This window comes from Suricata suricatta, chromosome 7, assembly GCF_006229205.1.
Source record: "Suricata suricatta isolate VVHF042 chromosome 7, meerkat_22Aug2017_6uvM2_HiC, whole genome shotgun sequence".
NCBI classification, from domain to species: Eukaryota; Metazoa; Chordata; class Mammalia; order Carnivora; family Herpestidae; genus Suricata; species Suricata suricatta.
In genome coordinates, this window is record NC_043706.1 from 94261398 (window position 1) to 94282790 (window position 21393).

Genomic DNA, 21393 nt, shown 5'->3' on the forward strand with positions numbered 1-21393 from the left:
AGCTGTGTCTGGGGCTCTAGAACCCTGCCAGGAATTGTGTTCATTTGTGGCCCTTAGTAGTTACAAAGTTCTGCAGAAACTTGTCAGGATAAGAGAGCATGTTGGTGTTCTGTGTTCTTTTATGTGATGACCAGTCAGGTATAGCCACAAGAAGAGAACAGAAGAGACTTGGGAAAACAAAGTTTCTTATATCCGCAGGTCATAGAAACAGGATGTATGCCACACCACAGAGAGCTACATGGGAAGGAGCAAGGAGAGTACTGAGACCATAGTCTGAAAGGCAAGGCAGGGCTGGGTTGAATAATTCTAGTGGGCTTTGGGCTGGAGAGGTGGTCTCTAGTCGTCTGTTAACTAGCCCTGGGATGAATAAAGCAGAGGAATATTACCTCCTCAGGTGCAAGGGTCTGATAAAGGAAGTATGGTTCTGAACTGGTTGGTTTGCATATCAAAGCCATGCCCCCTGCTGAGTCCTTTGCTATTTCTAAGACCTGTTTAGCCCAAGGAGGAGCAGTCTCATCCTTAGCCAGAAAGATGTCAAAACATCCATAATAAACAGGAAATGAATTTTAAAATATAAGCACTACAGTCGAGGATCGAACAAGTAAGACATTAACAAAGCTGGACCCAAAGGCTGAGAGGGAGAAATCCTTTTATGGGTTGGTGGGAGAGAAGAGCAGGAATGATAGGAAAGGGACCCACCAGGGAGGGGTTGTACAAGATACTAGACTTCTGTGCTCTTGATTTGGGCTGAAAATAAGTGTTTCTATTAGAGTATTCTGCTGTTTGGTACCACTGCTTTAAGTAGATCTATAATCTATGTGTGTCAGAAGAGAGATGTGTGTGTAGAAAGTACCATGGCCATTTAGAGGAAGGTCAGAAGCAGCTGTAAATGAATTCTTCCTACTCCTACTAGGTTGGAAGGTCGAACACATTTTTGTATTGGGGACAGTGCCTGCACTTTGCCTTGTGCATAGGTGGTGCTGGATACATCACTGTCACATGGGTAGTGAGTGAATACTGGGCTCCTGGCAGGGCCCATTGAGAATCATTAGAAAACATGTGAAAGACATGAGCAACAGGAGAAAATGTTCTCATTGAGCAATTCCAGACTTCATCCTTAAGCTATCAGGATAAATCAATGACTTTATCTAGTCTCTCAGTATAAAACATTTATTCAATTATCTTTTGCTAATTCTCATTAAAATGTGAAAATGGGATTTTTGCACTGCTACAATGGTTTGATGTAAAAGTATGGAGCTCCCTTTATCTGCCTTTGAAGTTAAGTTCATAAGCCCCTTCTGCTGATGGCAAAAAAGATGACACTTCTATTTCTACTTCATCCAGCCACATGTAGAGCTTAGAAGTGGTCAGTTGGAGATTTAAAATTAATTGATCTGAGATTAATTAACACCCATTTCTTTTTGTTTTAATTGCTTCCTATTCACCCTGTTGGTAAGGGAGGGATTCTGCCCTCGGGGGACAGGAACACTAAACACTGGGCAGAGGAGGTCAACAGCAGTTTACCAGTCATCTACATCCCAGCGGAAGGGGACACTGCATGCCATGCAGGGCCACAGAGGAACTGCACCTGGGAACAGAGTGAACAACCAGGGCGTGTGGTAGACAGGCTTTGTGGTATCAGGAGGGTGTGATGCCCCCTCATTTGTGCAGGAGGATGTGATTGGTTTATTGAACACTTTCATGGTCTGGCAGGGGGCTGACATGACTACTCAGGGATAAGCAGGGATTGTACTTGGTCCCTTCAATAAGGAAGGTTATATGACTAATGGACCTTATCTGTGGAAGCAGAGTGGAGAGGCCATTTGAGGCCCTTGCAATTTTACCAGATGTCAAGGCAGCACATAATTTGGACCTAAATTTTAGGTCTTACATCATACTTTTCTCTTCCTTCATTCTTCTCAGAGATGATATAAGCTCCTGGGGGTGCTTATAAGTCATCCTAATAGTTGAAGAACAGCTACCTCCATCTACCCATTGTGGGCTATCTTGTCCAACCCCAGATCTCTTCTGATTGGCCTGATGTTCAGCATCCCATAGACACCCACCTGTGGGGGCTCAGACACTCCTCAGTTCTTTTCCTAGCACTTTGATTGTTTGCTAGTCTCTGGGAGGCTATGTCATGTCCCTCAGTGCTAGTATCTCCCTCAGTTATTGCTAATCTCCTTTTTGATGTCTGCTTTATGCAAGAGTTGGGCCAAACCCATGGAAGATCCCAGCAAATGGTCCCTTCTGTTTTAAAATATCCTTTCCTCAGTTTACCCTATGTCAGCATCTTTTCTTTGGTATCCACTAGATCTAAGTTCTAAAAACAGTCTTTCCTTGCTTACTAAATTCTTATTTCCATGTGGACCAAAAAAAATGTCATTGTAATTTATCATGCATACTTCCTTCTCTACAACTTATGGTATAAATTTCATGCACTAGACTTCAGGATTTTTGGTTCTTGATGTGCAAAGCCAAGTTTTGTTCAAAACAAAACAAAAATCTTCTCTCTCAAACCCCAAGATTTTATTATTTAATTTAAAAATTTGCATTTGCAGGGACTCCTGGGTAGCTCAGTTGGTTAAGCGATCAACTTGGACTCAGGTCATGATCTCGTGGTTTGTGAATTTGAGCTCCACATTGGGTCTGTGCTGACAGCTCAGAGTCTGGAGCCTGTTTCAGATTCTGTGTCTCCCTATCTCTCTGCCCCTCCCCTGCTCACACTTTGTTTCTCCCTAAAAAATAAATAAACATTAAAAATTTTAAAGAACAATTTGGTTTTGCATATCAAGAATTGTCTCTGCTATTGTCTTAAAATAATTCAACAAACAATCCACATCTTTGTTCTAGATCGACAGCTGAATTATGCAATCCAGTAGTCACATGTGGCTATTTAATTTAAAATTAAATTGATATTGATTTAGTTGAAGTAAAATTTAAAATTCAATTCCTCAGTCACAGTAGGGACATTTCAAGTGCTCAACAGTCACATGTGGCTAGTGGTTACCATATTGGACAATCAAACTTAGAACATTTCCACATTGGGGGGCCCTGTGTAGTTCAGTTGGTTAAGCATGCAACTTTTGGTTTCAGCTCAGGTCATGATCTCACCATTTATGGATTGAGCCCGGAGTTGGACTCCATGGTGAAAGCACCAAGTCTGCTTGGGATCCTCTCTCTTCCTCTCTCTCTTTGCCTTTCCCCTGCTCACACTCATGCTTACTCTTTCTTTCTATAAACAAACAAACTTAAGAAAAGAGAACATTTCCACATTGTATAAAGTTCTATTGGACAATGCTAGTCTAGAATATATCTACTTTTCCCTTTGAGGGTTTTGAATCATGAGAGTGAAGGGCAGTGTGTAAAGAAAGAGAGGTGAGGGATAAGGTCACTAAGGAAGAAACCTGTGTTTATCTCAAAATGTTATCTTGCTACAATAACTTCAAAGAAAGTTTTGAGCTTTAGAAGCTTAAGTAACTGCTTTTAATGAGATTCTCTCCATGTTTTGGTAGAAGAACATTTTTGGCAGCTGGAAATGCTTCTGCCTACCAGTCTGTCACAGATGGCATGTACCATGGATTGCCACCACTGAGCAACTCTCTTGTGAAGAGCATTTTTGCATCACAGCTCAGCCTGCCTCAGCCACTAGATCCACAGAGCCTCCAGGTATGTTGAGAAGTATTTTTATACCTAGAAATGGTGTTGTACATAGGGGAACTTGGCACTTTGTTTCCATCTGGCTTAAATTTTGCAGGGGCCCTTCATGTTCTAGGGCTCTTTAGTCTTGCTTGGCTCCTCTTCATTGACATAGCCCCCCCTGGCCAGCTGTTATTCCCAGAATCTTTGCCTCCAAACTGCTTAATAAGCAAATTGGGGCTGTAGCTTATCTGCTCCCAGCTGGTAGCAAAACCAACAGTTGATCTTTTCCATTTAATAAATAATAATGATCGCTTCTCGGCCTTTTGGCTAAGATCAAGTGTAATAAATAATAATGAGAGCAATTACAATACAAAAATTAGGTCGGCCCCCGAGTTTTTAATAGCCCTGGTTACAACAGGTGTTATCATATGTAATACTGGCAATTATTATTGCTCCTAGGTACCAACAATATTACCCACCTTCTACAACTAAAGAGTTTAAGGTTCTGGCAAGCCAGAGATCAGACTGCTGGGCAGTCCTGATAGCACTAGGTCACAAATTGTATTATTTACCTATGGCTGCATAAAAAAATGGCCCCATAATTTAGCAGAATAAAGCAATACATATTCATCATCTCATACAATTTCTGAGGCTCAGAAATCTGGGAGCAATTTACTATGTAGTTCTGGCTCAAGATCTCTCACCGGTTTGTGATCAAGGTATTGGCCGAGGCTGTAGTCATCTCAAGGGTCTACTGGAGGAGAATTTGCTTCCAACCCCACTCATGGGCTGTTGGTAGGCAACAGAAGATCCACTTTCATGTTTATTCACGTGGGCTGTTCCACAGGTTTTCTTTGCAACATGGCAGATGGATTCCTCCAGAGCAAACAGTTTAAAAAAGAACAAGAAACAGAACCCAAGGAGGAAGTCACAGTCTTTTTATTACCTAATTTCAGAAGTGACCTCCCATCATTTTTGCCATATTTATTCATTAGAAGTGAGTCACTAATTTTAGCTCACATTCAAGGGGAGAAGAATTAAATTCCACATCTTAATGGGAAGAGGATCAAAGAAGTTGTGGACCACCTATATTTAAAACCACCTCATGGGGCACCTGGGTGGCTTAATGGGTTAAGTGTCCAACTTTGGCTCAGGTCATGATCTCATGGTCTGTGAGTTCAAGCTTCAAGTCGGGCTCTGTGCTGATAGCTCAGAGCCTGGAGCCTGCTTTGGATTCTATGTGTGTGTCTCTCTCTGTCCATCCCCTACTCACACTCTGTCTGTCTCTCTCTCTGAAATATAAATAAACATTTAAAAATATATGTATTAAGGGGCACCTAGGTGGCTCAGTTGGTTTAGTGGCTGACTTCAGCTCAGATCATGATCTCTCTTGTAAGTTCAAGCCCCACATCAGGCTCTGTGCTGACAGCTCAGAGCCTGGAGCATGCTTTGGATTCTGTGTGTCCCTTTCTCTCAGACCCTCCCCTGCTCACACTCTGTGTGTGTGTCTCTCAAAAATAAATGTTAAAATTTTTTATAAAAAAATAAATATATTAAAATGAAATGAAAAAAAATAAAATAAAACAAAACCACCTTACAAAGCCAGGTCTTTTGACTCCAAAACATCCAACATAATGTTTTTATGTTACAAAGGTAGGCCAAGTAATGCTAACATCAACCCCCTGTAAGTCCTACCCTTTAACCTTCCCTAGCAACAAGAAAATGACTGTTGGCCCAAACCTTGACCCTTATTTAGTCCTGGAAGACAGGATTGACCATGATGATTAGTCCTGTTTTTACTGCCTTTAGAGGTTGCCTGGGATTAGGCAGATGCAGGTGTCCTGGCTTCTGGCTACCTGAATCAATTCCAACTCTAGGAATTGTCTGAAGCCAGTACCAAGTCTGCAAATGTATAATGGGGTCAGATGGATAGGCCCACTATATCCTGGCCTGCATGTGGTGCCACAACTAGTAGGGGATCCCTTGACCATTGGACAGTGATATAGAGAAGACAGAGGCCCACATATTAACCTTGTAGCATTGGCTTTGAATTGGAACACAGTGGTGATGAAGGAAAACATTTTAAGGTTCCTAATATCGAGAACATTTGAACAAGTTTACTTTTGTTGATTATAACTGTGTCCCATTGTTAGGATAGTATCCTGGAACTTCCAAACACTGGTGCTGACTAGTTACACTGAAGTCTTAATTAAGTACCCTTCTATGTTTATCCAGATTTTGGGATGGGGAAAAGAGTATTACTCTCTGTTCTACATCATCAGAGACTTTCTATGAAGAACTATTTCTTTTTTAAAAAATATTTGTTTCTTTATTTTGAGAGATAGAGTTAACACACCAGCAGAAGAGGGGCAGAGAGAAAAGGAGAGAGAGAATCCCAAGCAGGCTGCATGCAATCAGCACAGAGCTGGATGTGGGGCTTGATCTCATGAACTGTGAGATCATGACCTGATCCGAAATCAAGAGTCAGACACTTCACCAACTGAACCACCCAGGTGCCCCAAGAATGACTTCTATAAAATAAATAAATCATTTCACAATGTTTTGGAGTATAGACACAGAAGTCCTAGTCGTATAAGATGTTTAGTATTTGTGGAAAGCAGTACAGCATTATCATATTTCTTATTTGTTCTTTTAGGCATCTATGCTATTCCCTTGGAGAGCATTTCTAGAAGATGGAGGACTGTTTCCAGTTATGGGTAGCAGCCCAAATACCCTAGAGTATAATATGCAGGTAGGATAGGTCTTCCCACTTGGGGCAGAGAAAACTGAATGCAGACTACAAAGCTGGTTTGATTGGGTCCATAGGTCAGTGGTGAATAATTATGAGATAAGCAGCATTTTTTATTATGAAGCTGTAAATCCAATACTAATGGGTGAGTCATGTTTTCTTATGACAGGAGAGAATCATAGTCTCAGCTGGTATGGACCTTGGTTATAGACTCAGCTACAATTCCCATGGCCAGTAATGATCTGGGAGAGTGGCCAGCCATCTCCAGTCACTCTCTGGGCCTCTTAGAGAAACACCCAGGCGGGAAACTCAGGGGTATGTAACTCCTGGTCTGCCTGTGGACGGTAGTGGGAAGAGAATCCTTTAAGCAGGATTCATAAGGGGAATTTCTTTCACTTATGTGTTTCCTCCCTGATTACCTAAGCAAATATTGTGTTCTCATTTTTAAAAATAGAAAATATAGAAAAGTATTAAACATGAAAATCAATCATAAATTTGCTCTGAAATAATACGGGAAGTGGGGAGTGAGGAGGATAGGAGTAGGATTGGCCACAGGCTAATGGTTCTTAGGGCTGGGTGGTGGGAACTATACTGTTTACTTTTGTACATGCTCAGAATTAAAAAGGTTTGGGTGTGTTAAAGTAAAATAGTAAGAATGGTTAAAAAAATAAATCATACTTCCCTCACTAGGAGACAATCACAGTTCACATTTTGGTTTATTTTTTCCAGTACTTTCCCTATACATATATGTGTTTCTATCTGTGCTTTGAAGGGAAAATTGATATCACACTATGGATTCACCATGTACAGATACCAGTGTAAAGTGCTGGGACATGGACTTCCATACAAAGCGAGAAGTCTGATTGTTCAAGAAGGATTTTGAGCTAGAAATCTTACCCTGATTTTTATGGATTTTCTAATAGTTGAGAAGGCAGGGCTTATAAACCCAATTATTTCTAGTTTTCTCCCACAAAATTATGTATAAAGGATACATAGAAATCTTCAAAATGGGTGTTTTGTTTCATTTTGTTCTCTTTTTGTTCTTAGCTGTGCCTCTGTAGGTTGAATGACCATGACCTAAAGGTGGCTCATGGAGAGCTGGTGGGCATGCAGCTGCTTCTGGAAGATGTACTTCTGAGCAACTATCATATGACCATGGAGGATCCCCCCAGACGGCAAGCCACACTGGACAAAAACACACAGGTACTCTTGGTGAACAGTCTACATAATTGGCCAGTGCTGTAGTGGACTGGAGGACCTTCCCTCTTTGTCCAACAGCCTCTTTTTATGTCCCAAGACTGGGCTAATGCCACATGGGAGCAGCAGTGGAGCAGGGTAGCCTGTGATTCATTTCTTTTCATTTTAAAAATAGAACAAAGGTTGTGGGAGGCCCATTGAAACCAAACAGGCTGGATTTCCTTGTGAGTCACACATGTTTAGGACTGGAGCTGGAAGGACCGGAGCAGTATGACAGAGGCCCTGGGTGAATATCTCCAGCCCGGGCTCTCATCTTCATCACTCAGCTAGCCTTATGGGTTCCTAGGTGAGCACTCCTTCCTCTGGACTTGTCCCTGAAGCTCCAAGATACCAAGAGCCCCTTGCTCATAACTGGAAACAATTCTGCACATATGTGGGAACCAGACAGAGATTTGTCTGGACACAGGGTAAGCCAGCTGCTGCCCCCATTTGAAGAGCCTCCATTTTAGAGCCAAACTTTCTGAGAGATGTCTGTAGCAACCATCTCCATTTCCTTACCTTCAATCCGATCCTCAGAAACTATGCTTTGTCACCACTGAGACCACTCACATCAGGAGTACCATGGTCTTTGTCACTACATCTCCTGGATACTTTATGGTGCCCTTCACATTTAACATGGTGTATCCTTCTTGCAACCTCCCTGCTCTGGCTTCCAAAGTACACCTCCCTTCCTCGTTTTCCTCTGGCATCAGCAGCGATGTCTTCTCAGACTTCCCCATAGACTTCTCTGCCTCCAGCCTCCCCTCTTCCTCTGCCGTCCCCAAAGTATTGTTTTTCAGATTCTGTCCCACTGCTGCTACTACTACCAGGGCTACATTTTGACTTCTATAACACTAGCCATTTCTGTCTTTGTAGGCCCTTTCCTCCATAAAAGGCATTAAAAGATACAGTTTACAACTGTGTTAATATGAAAAATTAATATCATATATTAAAACATTTTATTCAAACTTGATATCCTTTTCCTCTGACTTTAAAAGAAATTAAGGGGTGCGTGGTTAGCTCAGTTGGTTGAACATCCAACTCTTAATTTTGACTCAGGTCATGATCCCAGGTTTGTGGGATAGAGCCCCATCTCAAACTCCACATTCAGTGTGGAACTTGCTTAGGATTCGCTCTCTCTTTCTCTCTGTCCCTCTCTCTTTCTCCCCCACTTACACTCTCTCTATATATAAAAATTTTAAAAATAGAAAGAAACTAAAACATTTTATGGGCCCTAGGCACTATGCCTTCTGTGTCTAATCAGTAAGTTTCCCCTGAATACTATTACTACTACTGCTGGCTATGATTGAGATCTTTTCAGAGTACTTTGGTAATTACTAGCTTCTAATATCCCCAATAATTCCGTGAAGTAGGTACTCTCATTATTCTCATTTTACAGATAATACTGAAGCTCAGAAAGGTTACGTGATGTGCCCAAAGTCATATGCCTATTGAGGCAGGAAATCCACATTCCAACTTGACAGTCAGCCCTGGAGCTCCCTTCTACTCTTCTCTGCTACATTGTTCCACTCTGCAGCCTCTCCCTAGGCAAACTCATCTGCTTTTTTAACTTTGATGACTTTCCCTGTGATAACTCATGCAATGACCATCTACCTGTCTTGTCCAAATCTCAATCCTGTCAGATTCATGTGTTCAACTTCCTTGTTCCATCCCATAGACCGTGTGTCCCAAAATGAGCTTATTTCATAGCCCAAAACTTTTTCCTTTCCGTATTTCCTGTCAGTTAACCACCATCTTGCCCAACTGCTCAAACCCAAAAATCTGGATATGCTCATCTATGATTTCTCTCTATCATACCCATAATCAGACACTGAGTTTTACTATCCTGTCATTTTAATATCTCAAGTTTGCCCACTGTTCCCCATCTTCCATCACCACCCCCTAATCAGCATCATCCCCTAATGTTAGGCTATGTGCATAAACTCCAGTTGGATCTTGCCTTCTTCCAGTCCATTCACCATGATAATATTTTATTTTATTTTATTTGTTAAGTTTATGTTTATTTATTCTGAGAGTGAGGGAGAGAGAGGGAGAAAGAGAGAAAAAGAGAGAGGTGGAGGAAGGGCAGAGAGGGAAGGAGAGAGAATCCTAACCTGGCTCTGCAGTAACAGCTCAGAGCCTGATATGGGGCTCAAACTCTCAAACCGTGAGACCTTGACCTTAGCCAAAGACAAGAGTTGGACACTTAACTGACTTGAGCCACTCAGGAGCCCTTTACCAGCATAATATTTTAAAATGCAAACCTTCCCTCTTATAACCCTTCAGAGTCTTCCATATGCCTGAGAATAGGATCCAAATGCCTTACTCAGACCTTCACTGCCTCTCTTCTGCTGATATTTCTACCTTCAACTTCTTTCATTTTATCAAATATACCATGCTCTCTCTCCTCAGTAACTTTGTGCAACTCAGCTCCTCTGGTGGAAAACTCCCTTCTCCTCCTACCGCTCTACTTCATCATCGATTAATTCCTACTTATCCTTCACATTTCAGCTTCCACACCACTCTTTCCGAAGCTTTTCCTGATTTTTCCACCTTTGAGCTGATGCCCCTCTGTGCCAATTAGGGTGCACCTGCTACAAGTAACAGGTTGCCCTAGTAGCCATGACTTAAATTAGTGAAGGGGCTCGCAAAGCAAGTCCTTAGACTTTGGGTTGGTGCAGTCACTCAGGTTGGGTACATTCCTGCTCTGCCATCATGGGTATGTCACCAAAACATCTCCTTCACGCTTGTAAGATGAGAACAGGAGCAAAAAACTTTCTCCTTAGGGGGCTTTATCTTTTTACCAAGAAAGAAAATCCTTTCCAGAACCTTCTAATAGATTCTCCTTGTGTCTTACAGGCTTAAATCGAGTCACAAGTCTACATCAGGCAAATTAGTGGAAAAGGAAGAGTGTTTAGATGTGCCATCTAAATGCCACAACAGCATTAGGTGTTTCACTCAGAGGGAGCATTTGCAAAGCAAGCATTGGCACCAAGTAGTACCAAGATGAAGCAGCATGCTGGGCCCTTTGGGCCCTTTGTTTACTATTTCTTAGTCCTGTTTTTGATGGATTGCCATTTTTCCCTGACCCTCCCACTGCCCCCCACCTTTGTTCTTTGCCTTCTCTCCTGCTCCTGCTTCCAACATTTAAATCACTTAGGAAGAGAAGACTTTAAATTTATTATTTATTTTAATTAGTTTAATGTCATGATTTGTTTTATTTAAGAGTATTTAATATTCATGGACAATAAAGGCAATAGAATTTATATTGCTTGTGAGATAGGACTCTGTGCGGGGAGCCTGGGTGGCTCAGTTGGTTAAGCAGTCGACTTCAGCTCAGGTCATGATCTTACAGTTTGTGGGTTCAAGCCCTACATCGGGCTCTGTGCTGACAGCTCAGAACCTGGAGCCTGCTTCAGAGTCTCTGTCTCCCTCTCTCTCTGACCCTCCCCCACTCATGTTTTCTGTGTGTCTCTCTCTCAAAAATAAATTTAAAACGTTAAAAAAAAAAAGAGAGAGAGAGAGATAGGACTCTGGGTTTTCTGGACCAACTGTGCAACCCGTGCTGTGATCTCTTAGACTTCAGTCTCTAAAATGAAAGTGATGGGCCTTCCCCTTTAAAACTGTGGTCCTGGGAGCCCTGATTCCTCAGAAGGAAGTTGGAGGTTTTTTGTGTATGTTTTTATTTATAATGACTCTTTAAATTGAGGTATGACTGACATACAATACTGTATTAGTGTCAGGTGTAAAACAGAGTGATTCAAAGTTTGTATGCATTTCAGTGATCATCACCATAAATCTAGTTACCATTTGTCATTATACAAAGTTAATACAATATAATTGGCTGTATTCCCCAGAACTGGATATCATATCCCCATGATTTTTTATTTTATAACTGGGAGCTTGTACTTCTTGATCCCCTTTACTCATTTAGTTCCCCAAACTTTGTCTCCTCTGGCAACCACCAATCCATTTTCTGTCTCTATTAGTGTTGGTTTCATTTTGTTTTGGTTTGGTTTTTTTAGATTCCCCATATAAATCAAAGCATGCAGCATATGTCTCAGACTTATTTCACTTAGCATAATACCCTCAAGATCCATCCATATTGTCACAAATGGCAGGATTTTATCCTTTTTTATGGCTGAATAGTATATCTATGTGTGTGTGTAATTACATCTTCTTTATCTGGTCATCCATCGATGAATACTTAGGTTGTTTCCATTTCCTGCATATTGTAAATAATGGTGTAATGAACATAAGATGAATGTATCTTTTCAAATTAGTGTTTTCATTCTCTTCAGGTAGATACCCAGTAGTGGAATTGCTGGATCATATGGTAGTACTATTCTTAAGAGGAACCTCCATGTTTTCCATAGTAGCTGTACCAATTTACGTTTCCACTATCCACAAGGGTTCCCTTTATTTTTTTATTTTTACCATATCTTTGCCAATACTTGTTATTTTTTTTGCCTTTTTGATAATAGTTATCCTGATAGGTGTGCAGTGATATCTCATTCTGGTTTTGATTTACATTTCTCTGGTGCTTAATGACGTTAAGCAGTTTTTTCATATGCCTATTGGCCATCTATATGTTTTCTTTGGAAAAATACCTATTCAGATCCTCTGACCAGTTTTTAATGTGATTTTTTTTATTGAGTTGTATGAGTTCTTCATGTATTTTGGATATTAATCCCTATTAGGTATATGATTTGCAAACAACTTCTCCCATTCGGTAGATTACATTTTTGTTTTATTGATGGTTTCCTTCAATAAAAGTTTGAGGTAGTCCCACTTATTTACTTTTTCCCCCACCTGTTTACTTTTGCTTTTATTTCCCTTGCTGTTTCTCTTGTCTTTGGAATCCAATCCAAAAAAAAATGTCACTCAAACCAATGTTAGGGATCTTACTGCCTGTGTTTTCTTATAGAAGTTTTACATTTCAGGTCTTATATTCAAGTCTTTCACACATTTTGAGTTTATTTTTGTATATGGTGTGAGATAGTGGTCTATTTTAATTTTCACATGTAGCTATCTAGTTTTCCCAGTACCATTTATTAAAGAAAAGTCCTTTCCCCATTCTATATTCTTACCTACTTTGTCACAAATTAATTGACCATATATCCATGGATTTATTTCTGGGCTCTCTATTCTGTTCCATTGATCTATATGTTTATATTCATGCCAATACCGTCCTGTTTGATTATTATACTTTGTAGTATAGTTTGAAATCAGGGAGCATGATATCTCCTCTGGCTGTGTTCTTCTTTCTCAAGATTGTTTTTGGTCTTTGGGTGCCTAGCTGGGTCAGTAAGTTAAACTTCTGACTTTTGATTTCAGCTCAGGTCATGATCTCATGGTCGTGAGATTGAGTCCCGAATTGGGCTTTGTGCTGGGTGTAGAACTTTCTTAAGATTCTCTCTCTCTCTTGCCCCCAATCTCTCTTCCACTCAAAAAAAATTATTTTGGTTATTTGGGGGTCTTTTGTGGTTCCATATACATTTTAAAAGTATTCATTCTAGTTCTGTGAAAAATGCCATTGGAATTTTAATAAAGATTGCATGAATCTATAATTGCTTTGTGTAGTATGACTATTTTAACAATACTAATTCTTCTAATCCATGAGCACGGAATATCTTTCCATTTATTAGTATCTTCTTCAACTTCTCTAATCAATAACTTAAAGTTTTCAGTGTACAGATCTTTCACCTCCTCAGTTAAGTTTATTCTTCAGTATTCTTTTTGGTGTGATTCCAATCTTGATTTCTCATTCTGACTGTTTGTTATTAATGTATGAAAATATAACATTTTTGTATATTACTCTTATACCCTGTGACTTCACTGAATTCATTTATTAGCTCTAATAGTTTTTTGTGGAATCCTTAGGGTTTTCAATATATAGTATGTCATCTGCAAAAAGTGACAATTTTACTTCTTCTCCAATTTGTATGCCTTTTATTCCTTTTTTCCTTGCTGAATTGCTCTGGCTAAGACTTCTAATACTATGTTGAATAAAAGTGGGGAGAGTGGGCATCCTTGTCTTGTTCCTGATATTAGAGGGAAAACTTTCAGCTTCTTACCAGTAAGTATATTAGCTGGGGGTTGTCAAATATGGCTTTTATTATGTTGACAAGCATTTCCTGTCTACCTACTTTGTTGAGAGTTTTTATCATAAATGGATGCTGAATTTTTTCTAATTTTTTCTTAATCTACTGAGATGATCATGATTTTTATCTCCATTTTATTAATGTGGTATATCATGTTGGTTGACTTGTGGATGTTGAACCATCCTCACATCCTGAAATAAATCCCACTTGATCATGGTGTATGATCCTTGCAATGTACTATTTAGTTTGGTTTGATAATATTTTGTTGAGGATTTTTGTATCTGTGCTAATTGGGGATATTGGCCTGTAGTTTTTTTGAGGGAGGGGTGTCCTTGTGTGTTTTTGGTATCAGGTAATACTGACCTAGTAAAATGTGTTTGGTAATATTGCCTCCTCTTTAATATTTTGGAAGCATTTGAGAAGGATAGATATTAAATCTTCTTTGGATGTTTGGTAGAATTCACCAGCTGTCTGGTCTTAGACTTTTATTTGTTTAGAGTTTTTTGATTACTGATTTAATTACTAATTTAATTTAATTACTAATAATTGGTCTTTTTAGATTTTTCATATGATTCAGTCTTTGAAGATTGTAATTTTGTTGGCATTTATCTATTTCTTCTAGGTTGTACACTTGATTTGTGTGTACTGGTTAATAATTGTCTCTATGAGCCTTTGTATATCTGTGATATCAGTTGTAACTCCTAATTTTTACTTCTGATTTTATTTCTTTAAGGCCTCTATTTTTTCCTTGATGAGTCTAGATAAGAGTTTGTCAATTTTGTTTATCTTTTCAAAGAACCAACTCTTTATTTCATTGATTTTTTAAATCATCTTTTTAGTCTCAATTTCATTGATTCCTCCTCTGATTTTTATTTTCTTCCTTTTACTAATTTGGGTTTTGTTTGTATCACTTAAAGTCAATATATCCTTATTGATTTTTCTGTCTGAATTATCTATCAGCTGCTGTTAAGTGTGGTGTCAAAGTGCCCTACTATTATTGTGTTGCTGTCAATTTCTCCCTTTAGGGCTCTTAATATTTATTTTATATTTTTTGGAACTTCTGTGTTGGGTGCATATATATATATTTAGAAATGTTTTTTCTAAAAAATGTTTTTTTCTTTATTATAGTCTTTGCTTAAAGTCTACTTTGTTTAATATGACTATAGCTACACTGGCTTTCTTTTCCTCTCCATTTGCATGGAATTCCTTTTTTCCATCCCTTCACTTTCAGTCTATGTGTGTCCTGATGAAGTGAGTCTCTTATAGGTAATATATAAATGTGCCTTGTTTTCTATCCATTCAGCCACTGTATGTTTTTTGATTATAGAATTTAGTCAATTTGCATTTATTTTCATTATTGATAGGTATTTTACTTATTGCCATTTTGTTACTTGTTCAGTGGTTGTTTTTGTAGTTCTGTTCTATTCCTTTTTCTCTTGATTCCTTCCCTTTTGGTTTGATGACCTTCTTCAGTGTTGTGTTTAGATCCCTTTCTCATGTTCTTTTATGTATTTAACACAAGTTTTTGCTATGTAGTTATTTTGAGGTTCACATATATCATCCTATGTATATAACTGTCAATTTTAAGTTAATAGCAACTTAAATTTGAACATGTTCTCCATTCTAAGATTTTATTACCACACCCCTTCACATTTTATATTTTTGATGTCATATTTTACTTCTTTCTATTTTATGTATCTCTTAACTAATTATTGTAGTTTTGGTTAATTTTACTTTTGTCTTTCACCCTCCATAGTAGCTTTATAAGTAATTAACTCATTACCTTTAATCTATATTTACCTTTTCCAGTTAAATTTTTAGTTTTGTATGTATATTTGTTATTAATTAGTGACATGTCTCTTCTGCTTAAAGAAGTCCCTTTAACATTCCTTGTAAGGCCACTTTAAGCGTGATGAACTCCTTTAGCTTTAGTCTGAAAAATTCTATCCTTCTTCAGTTCCAAATGATAACCTTTAGGTAGAGTATTCTTGGTTGGAAGGATTTGCCTTTTAGTACTTCAAATATATCATGCACTCCCTATGGCCTGCAAAGTTTCTGCTGATAGACTTATGGTGTTTCTCTTGTAAATAATAATTTGTTTTTCTCTTGTTGCTTTTAAGATTCTCTCTTTAACTTTTAACACTTTAATTATAATGTATCTTGTTCTGGATCTCTTTGAGTTTATCTTATTTGGAACTCTCTGGGATTCCTGAAGCTAGATATCTGTTTCCTTCCCTAGGTTAGGGAAGTTTTCAGTCATGATTTCTTCAAATAACTTTTCTGCCCATTTCTCTTTTTTTTTCTCTTTTTGGGACCCCATAATGTAAATGATACTCTGCTTGATGTTGTCCCATAGGTCCCTGAAGCTGTCTTCATTTTTTATAATTCCTTTTTTCTTTTGCAGCTGTGTCTGGGTACATTTCATACTTTGCATTCTAGCTTGCTGACCCACTCATCTGCTTAATCCAGTCTGATGTTTCTCTCAGTTATTATATTCTTCAGCTCTATGGATTTCTGTTTGCTACTTTATTATATTTTCTCTTTGTTGAAGTCCTTACTGTGTAAATCCATTCCTCTCCCAAGTTTGGTAAGCATCTTTATGACCATTACCCTGAATTCTTTATCAGATAGAATACTTATCTCCATGGCATTATGGCCTTTTTCTGAGATTTTTTTTATCTTATTCTTTCATTTGAAACGTATTTTTCTGTTTCCTCACTTTGCTTGACTCTCTGTGTTTGTTTCTGTGTATTAGGCCAGACAGCTACCTCTCTCATCCTTGGAGTGCCCTTGTGTAGTTGGTGGAATTTCTTATTCAAACTTGCCCTAGCTCTTGGCTGTTTCTTGCAACTTTGTGATCGTCTGATCAACCTGATTTATTATTGATATGTCCTCGCAGTTGAGAATGTACCAAGCCCTGTCAGTGTTCTAAGGGGAGGAATTTCATTTAGCATCAAGTTTCAGGCTAATCGAAAGTCAGACCCTCAGACAGCAGCTCTTAAAATATGCAAATATAGCCTTTGGGGCCACAATCATAATCCCTGCTGCCCCCAGACCAAAAGATCTGAAGGTGTCCTCTGGGTGACAGTTGCAAAACATGGGGCTCTAGATGAATATATAAGGTCCTTTCTGCGAGGTCTAGGTGAAGACAAGGATGGTGTCTTCCTACATATGTTCAATGGGAGCACTTCGTGGCCTCTAGATGTATGGAAAACTTCTTGGCCTCTAGCTATATGGAAAACCTCCTCAGGCTGAAGCTCCAGGGTAAGTAAATAGGCTTTTGTCACAGGAAAACAAAGTTGTGTCTCAGTCAGCTGTCTTCAGTGCCCTGGAGTGGTAGTCTGCCAAGTACTATCTTTCTGATTCTTATATTCCCTTGGAGCTCTGGAATGTCAGCCCCCTGGGCAGCCAGGGCCAGGCAGTCAAGGAGCATCCTCTGTGTGAATTGCACATATCCACTGGCTTTAAGCAATTGGAGAGCGTAGGGGGCTGGGGCACACTCTCTAGCTCCAGAAAAGTAGCAGGAAAGGGTCTTGAGTGCAGGTGTCCAGGGGTTTCAGGAATGCAGTAGGAGAGTGCCTTGTCTGGGTGCATATTCTGGCTTGAGGCTGAGAGCAGGAAAATGCTGGGACTGCTCACAGTTGCCAGCCCCATCCAGTGAGTGGGGAAGTGTTGCAAGCACCTGTGCTCACCAACCAGCTTTAGCTCGGGAGTGGGACAAAGCTGCTGCTGCTTGCCCTTGCCGGCCCCAGCTAGGGGGCAGGAAAGTGTTGGCACTGGTGGCTGCTCTGGCTTCCGCAAGGCAAAAGGGATAGTGCCATAGTACATCGCCCAGCTTGGAGGTGGTGGGGCGGTGGCGGAGGATTTTGCATCTGAGTTCACCCACCCTGTGCTAGCAGGATGAGTGGAAAGTGCAGTATTGGCATCTGCCAGTGGCACCCTCTGTCTCTGGGGAAAGTCCAACTGCTCCTGCCCCTCCAGCAGATGCTTTTAGATTAGTAACTAAATCTCCTTCACATATAGTCTGAGTGTTTTGCAACCTGGTGTTTTTTTAAACTGGATTTTCAAGTGAAACTGCACGCAGTCCCTTTAAATGAGCAATCCTGGGGCTTTTTGAGCAGAGAGGCCAACTACATGGCCTGTATGCCGCCTCCTCCCCGCCCCCCACCACCAGTCACCATGCTCAGCCTTGGTCTGTTGAATATTATAAGATGTCATTTGATGAAAATTTACTGAGAATAAAGCAAATCCGGAAATGCCTGGGTTACCTGGTTATTGAGCAGGTAGGTCACTTGGGTTGTCAGCTGGGTGCAGGAGGTGCTGGCCCTCCCCTGGGGCTGACTGGCCAACTCTGCCTCTGACCAAGGCTCTTTCCGGCAGCCACGCCTTTCTTTAGATATGTTTTCTTTTTAATTTTAGTGTTTATTTTTAAGAAAGAGAGAAAGAGAGAGCAAGTGGGGGAGAGGCAGAGAGAGAGAATGAGAGAGAGGGAGACAGAATCTGAAGCAGACTCCAGGCTCTGAGCTGTCAGCACAGAGCCTGACATAGGGCTCGAACTCACAAACCATGAGATCATGATCTGAGCGAAGTAGGATGCTTAATAGACTGAGCCACCCAGGTGCCCCTGGATACGTTACTAGTCTTGATCTAGGATCCAATTACACAAGGTGGTGGTTCTTCCTGTTCTGAGCCAGGAGACTTGAGCATCTGAGGTGCTGTTACCTGAATGTTCTCTGAGGCCCTTCTTGTCATAACATCATGATCCAGGTTTGCCATCTTCATCTGCAAAGGAATGCTCCTTTACCTGTGACTGAGACACTGTCATCAGGCTGAGGTTCCTGGACGCAGGTCCCCATTTTGTCTGTCACTGTCTGGGTGACCTTGGACCTCACATCACTGGCTGCCAGAGAGGGGGCCTGAAAACCTTGTTCCCTCCAATCTTCCAGGGCTCATAGCAGCCCCTCAACAAACACTTATTTAAGGAAAACACCGATGAATGAATGAATGAAAAATTCTACAGTAAAATTGCCTATTGAATAAAAAATTCAAATTAAGAGCCCATGTAAACTTTTGAAAGATGGGAGAAGGAATAGATTAGGTAAACTTAAGTTTCCATTTCTTCACCCACAAAATGAGTAAAACCCCAAATTTAAGGTTCTTTGACAGCTCCACCGTGATGGGGAATTGAATCTCAAGTGTGTTGAAGGACACTTTTCCAGGATGCAGAGGCTGAACAGGAACGGCTCAGTTTTTCAAAGGCAGATCAAATGTTAGTACCCAAGTAGAAGAGTTTTTGAAATGAGTGGCTCAAGACTCAGGCAGGAAGCTGGAATGGAGACATTTCCCTCTTTTCTGTATACTGTCTGTTTAGGAAGGATGTTTATTCTCGCTAAGCTTTCAGCGTGCTGTAGGCGTGCAAACCATTCCTCCTGGGCAGAATAGGCCTTCTCCAAAGTGTTCATTCTGCATGGGCTGCATGTAAAAGGTTATTGGATATTGACCTAAGATCGATAAAGAATTTCTATAATGCTTTCAGCCGGATTTGTCCAGAGCGCCAGAAGTCAGAAGTCCCTTCCAAAGCAGCCCCAAGGTCTCCGAGCTGCGGAGTGGCCCATGCAATGCGATGATGTCCCTTGCTTTCCTGAGATCATTTCTGGTTCTGTGGAAGCAGCTGGAAGTGCTAAAGGACCATTGGGGCCAGCTCAAACTGCAAGGCCAGGACGGCAGTTCGGTCTCCCTCCACAAACAGTTCTCAGAACTCTATGGGTAAGTGTTGCTAAAGTGGAAATTCTCATGGATGAGTGGAATCTGAGGTTTGGTAAATTCCTGCCCCTTGCTCTGAGGGAAAGATTTGCTCCATGGATTCTGGTACGCCCAGCCACACTGAGCCCTGAGGAAGCTGGGCAATGTGTCTCTAAACAGTGCTTTACAGGAAAAGCTGGGTTCTACTGAATTCAGGGACAGTGCTGGGTTCCACTAAGCAGTACTGTCCATCATTTATGCAGAGTTCTGCCCAAGGGTACTTGTGCTTCTCGAGTGTCCCCATGGTGCTGACTCTAAGCATTTTTAGTTCATAGGATCCCAGCAAGCACTGGGTAAGGAGATGCTCTGCTGTGAACTCTTCCCTACTTTCTGCCCCATTAGACCCAAGTGCTGAGTCTCTGAGAGTTTCACCCACTGCAGCCAGAGGTATTATATGGTGCCACATGAGGTCTTAGGTCTACAGGATGGTGGGGTGTTTTCACACTTCAGGCTCTGGCTGGGATGACCTAGCTGGCAAGAAAGATATGTTGTGTCTGCCATGTGTCTGTTATCAAACAAGCATTTACAAGCCTTGGGACTTACTGGGTGTAAGAAGGTTCTCTTTGGTGCCATGGTGCAATTTTATGAATTATTACAGTCAGCTTCCTGGTAACTAGGGAATGAGAAAACTTGTCAAATTTATAAAAGTTTATTCATATATTTTTAGAGATAGAGAGTACAAGTAGGGGGAGGGGTAGAGAGAGAGGGAAAGAGAGAGAATCCCAAGCAGTGAGTGCAGAGCCCGATGCAGAGCTTGAACTTATGGACCATTAGATCATGACCTGAGCTGAAATCAAGAGTTGGCCACTTAACCAACTAAGCCACCCAGGCACCCTAAAACTTGTCAATATTTTGAAGAATGAAGACTGAAATTAAATGTGCCCAATGGGAAAAGTTTGCAGGATTTAATATTGACTAAGGGAGCAACAACTGTAGTGAATTTAAATGTCGATGTGAGTGTCTAAAATGGGTTGGGAGGCTTATACATGATGACAAGAAACAGAACATCAATGAAAATAATTGTCAGAGAATCTGAATGAGAAAAAATATGTTTGCTTACTAATTTTGGTCTCTCTTCTTTAATAGAGCTGACATCCTCTACCCCAGCATGAAAGCTATAGCTAGGCGGATGGGGAAAGAAGATGAATTTGAAGATCTTGTAATAAGTAGTCAGTCTATTCTTCCCCCCAAAGGAGCTTCAGAAATTGAAATAAAAACTCAACAGGTATGCAGGAGCCATTTTGAATTTGACTTTGAAAATTTGCTTTATGGCATAAGCATGTAACACTACACCCAAGTGGTGTTTTTTCTAAGACATTAAGTGTAGATTGCAGGTATGTAAATCACTGAACAGGCTTGGAGGCATGTGGAGCTTTGATTAAGCAAATAACTACCCCTAATGTTCCCATTTTGTAAGTCTGGATCTTCATATTTTGATTTTCCTCAAATTAAGTTGGACTACCACACACACACAAAAAGACTGTGATAGAGAACATAATCACTAACATCTTAAACATGAAATCTAGGGGTGCCTGGGTGGCTCAGTTGGTTGAGCATCTGACTCTTGATCTCGGCTCAGGCCATGATCTCACAGTTTGTGAGTTCAAGCCCAGCGTGGGGCTCTGCTCTGTAGCATGGAGTCTGCTTAGGATTCTCTCTCTCACACTCTCTTTGCCCCTCCCACACTTGCACCATCTCTGTCTCTCTCAAAATAAATAAACTTTTTTTTTAAAGTAGAAACAATTTAAATGTTTATTGACTGATAAATACATGAATAAAATGTAGTATATCCATACGATGGATTATTGTTTGTCAGTGAAAGTAACAAATTACTGATACATATTACAACATGGATAATTA

General features: G+C 40.3%; 1 protein-coding gene and 1 pseudogene across 1 annotated transcript in view; both read left to right on the forward strand.

Moving 5' to 3' along the window:
- LOC115297079 (coiled-coil domain-containing protein 162-like) overlaps positions 1 to 21393 on the forward strand; it is a 59839-nt gene that overhangs the window by 4678 nt on the left and 33768 nt on the right. Inside the window, exons 2-6 of the mRNA XM_029945537.1 lie at positions 3516 to 3669; positions 6299 to 6394; positions 7439 to 7594; positions 19268 to 19497; positions 20620 to 20758. Coding sequence (XP_029801397.1) covers positions 3571 to 3669; positions 6299 to 6394; positions 7439 to 7594; positions 19268 to 19497; positions 20620 to 20758 — 720 coding nt within the window. The 5' untranslated portion in view covers positions 3516 to 3570. The remainder of the gene's footprint in view (positions 1 to 3515; positions 3670 to 6298; positions 6395 to 7438; positions 7595 to 19267; positions 19498 to 20619; positions 20759 to 21393) is intronic.
- Positions 3950 to 4110, forward strand: LOC115297217 (annotated as a pseudogene).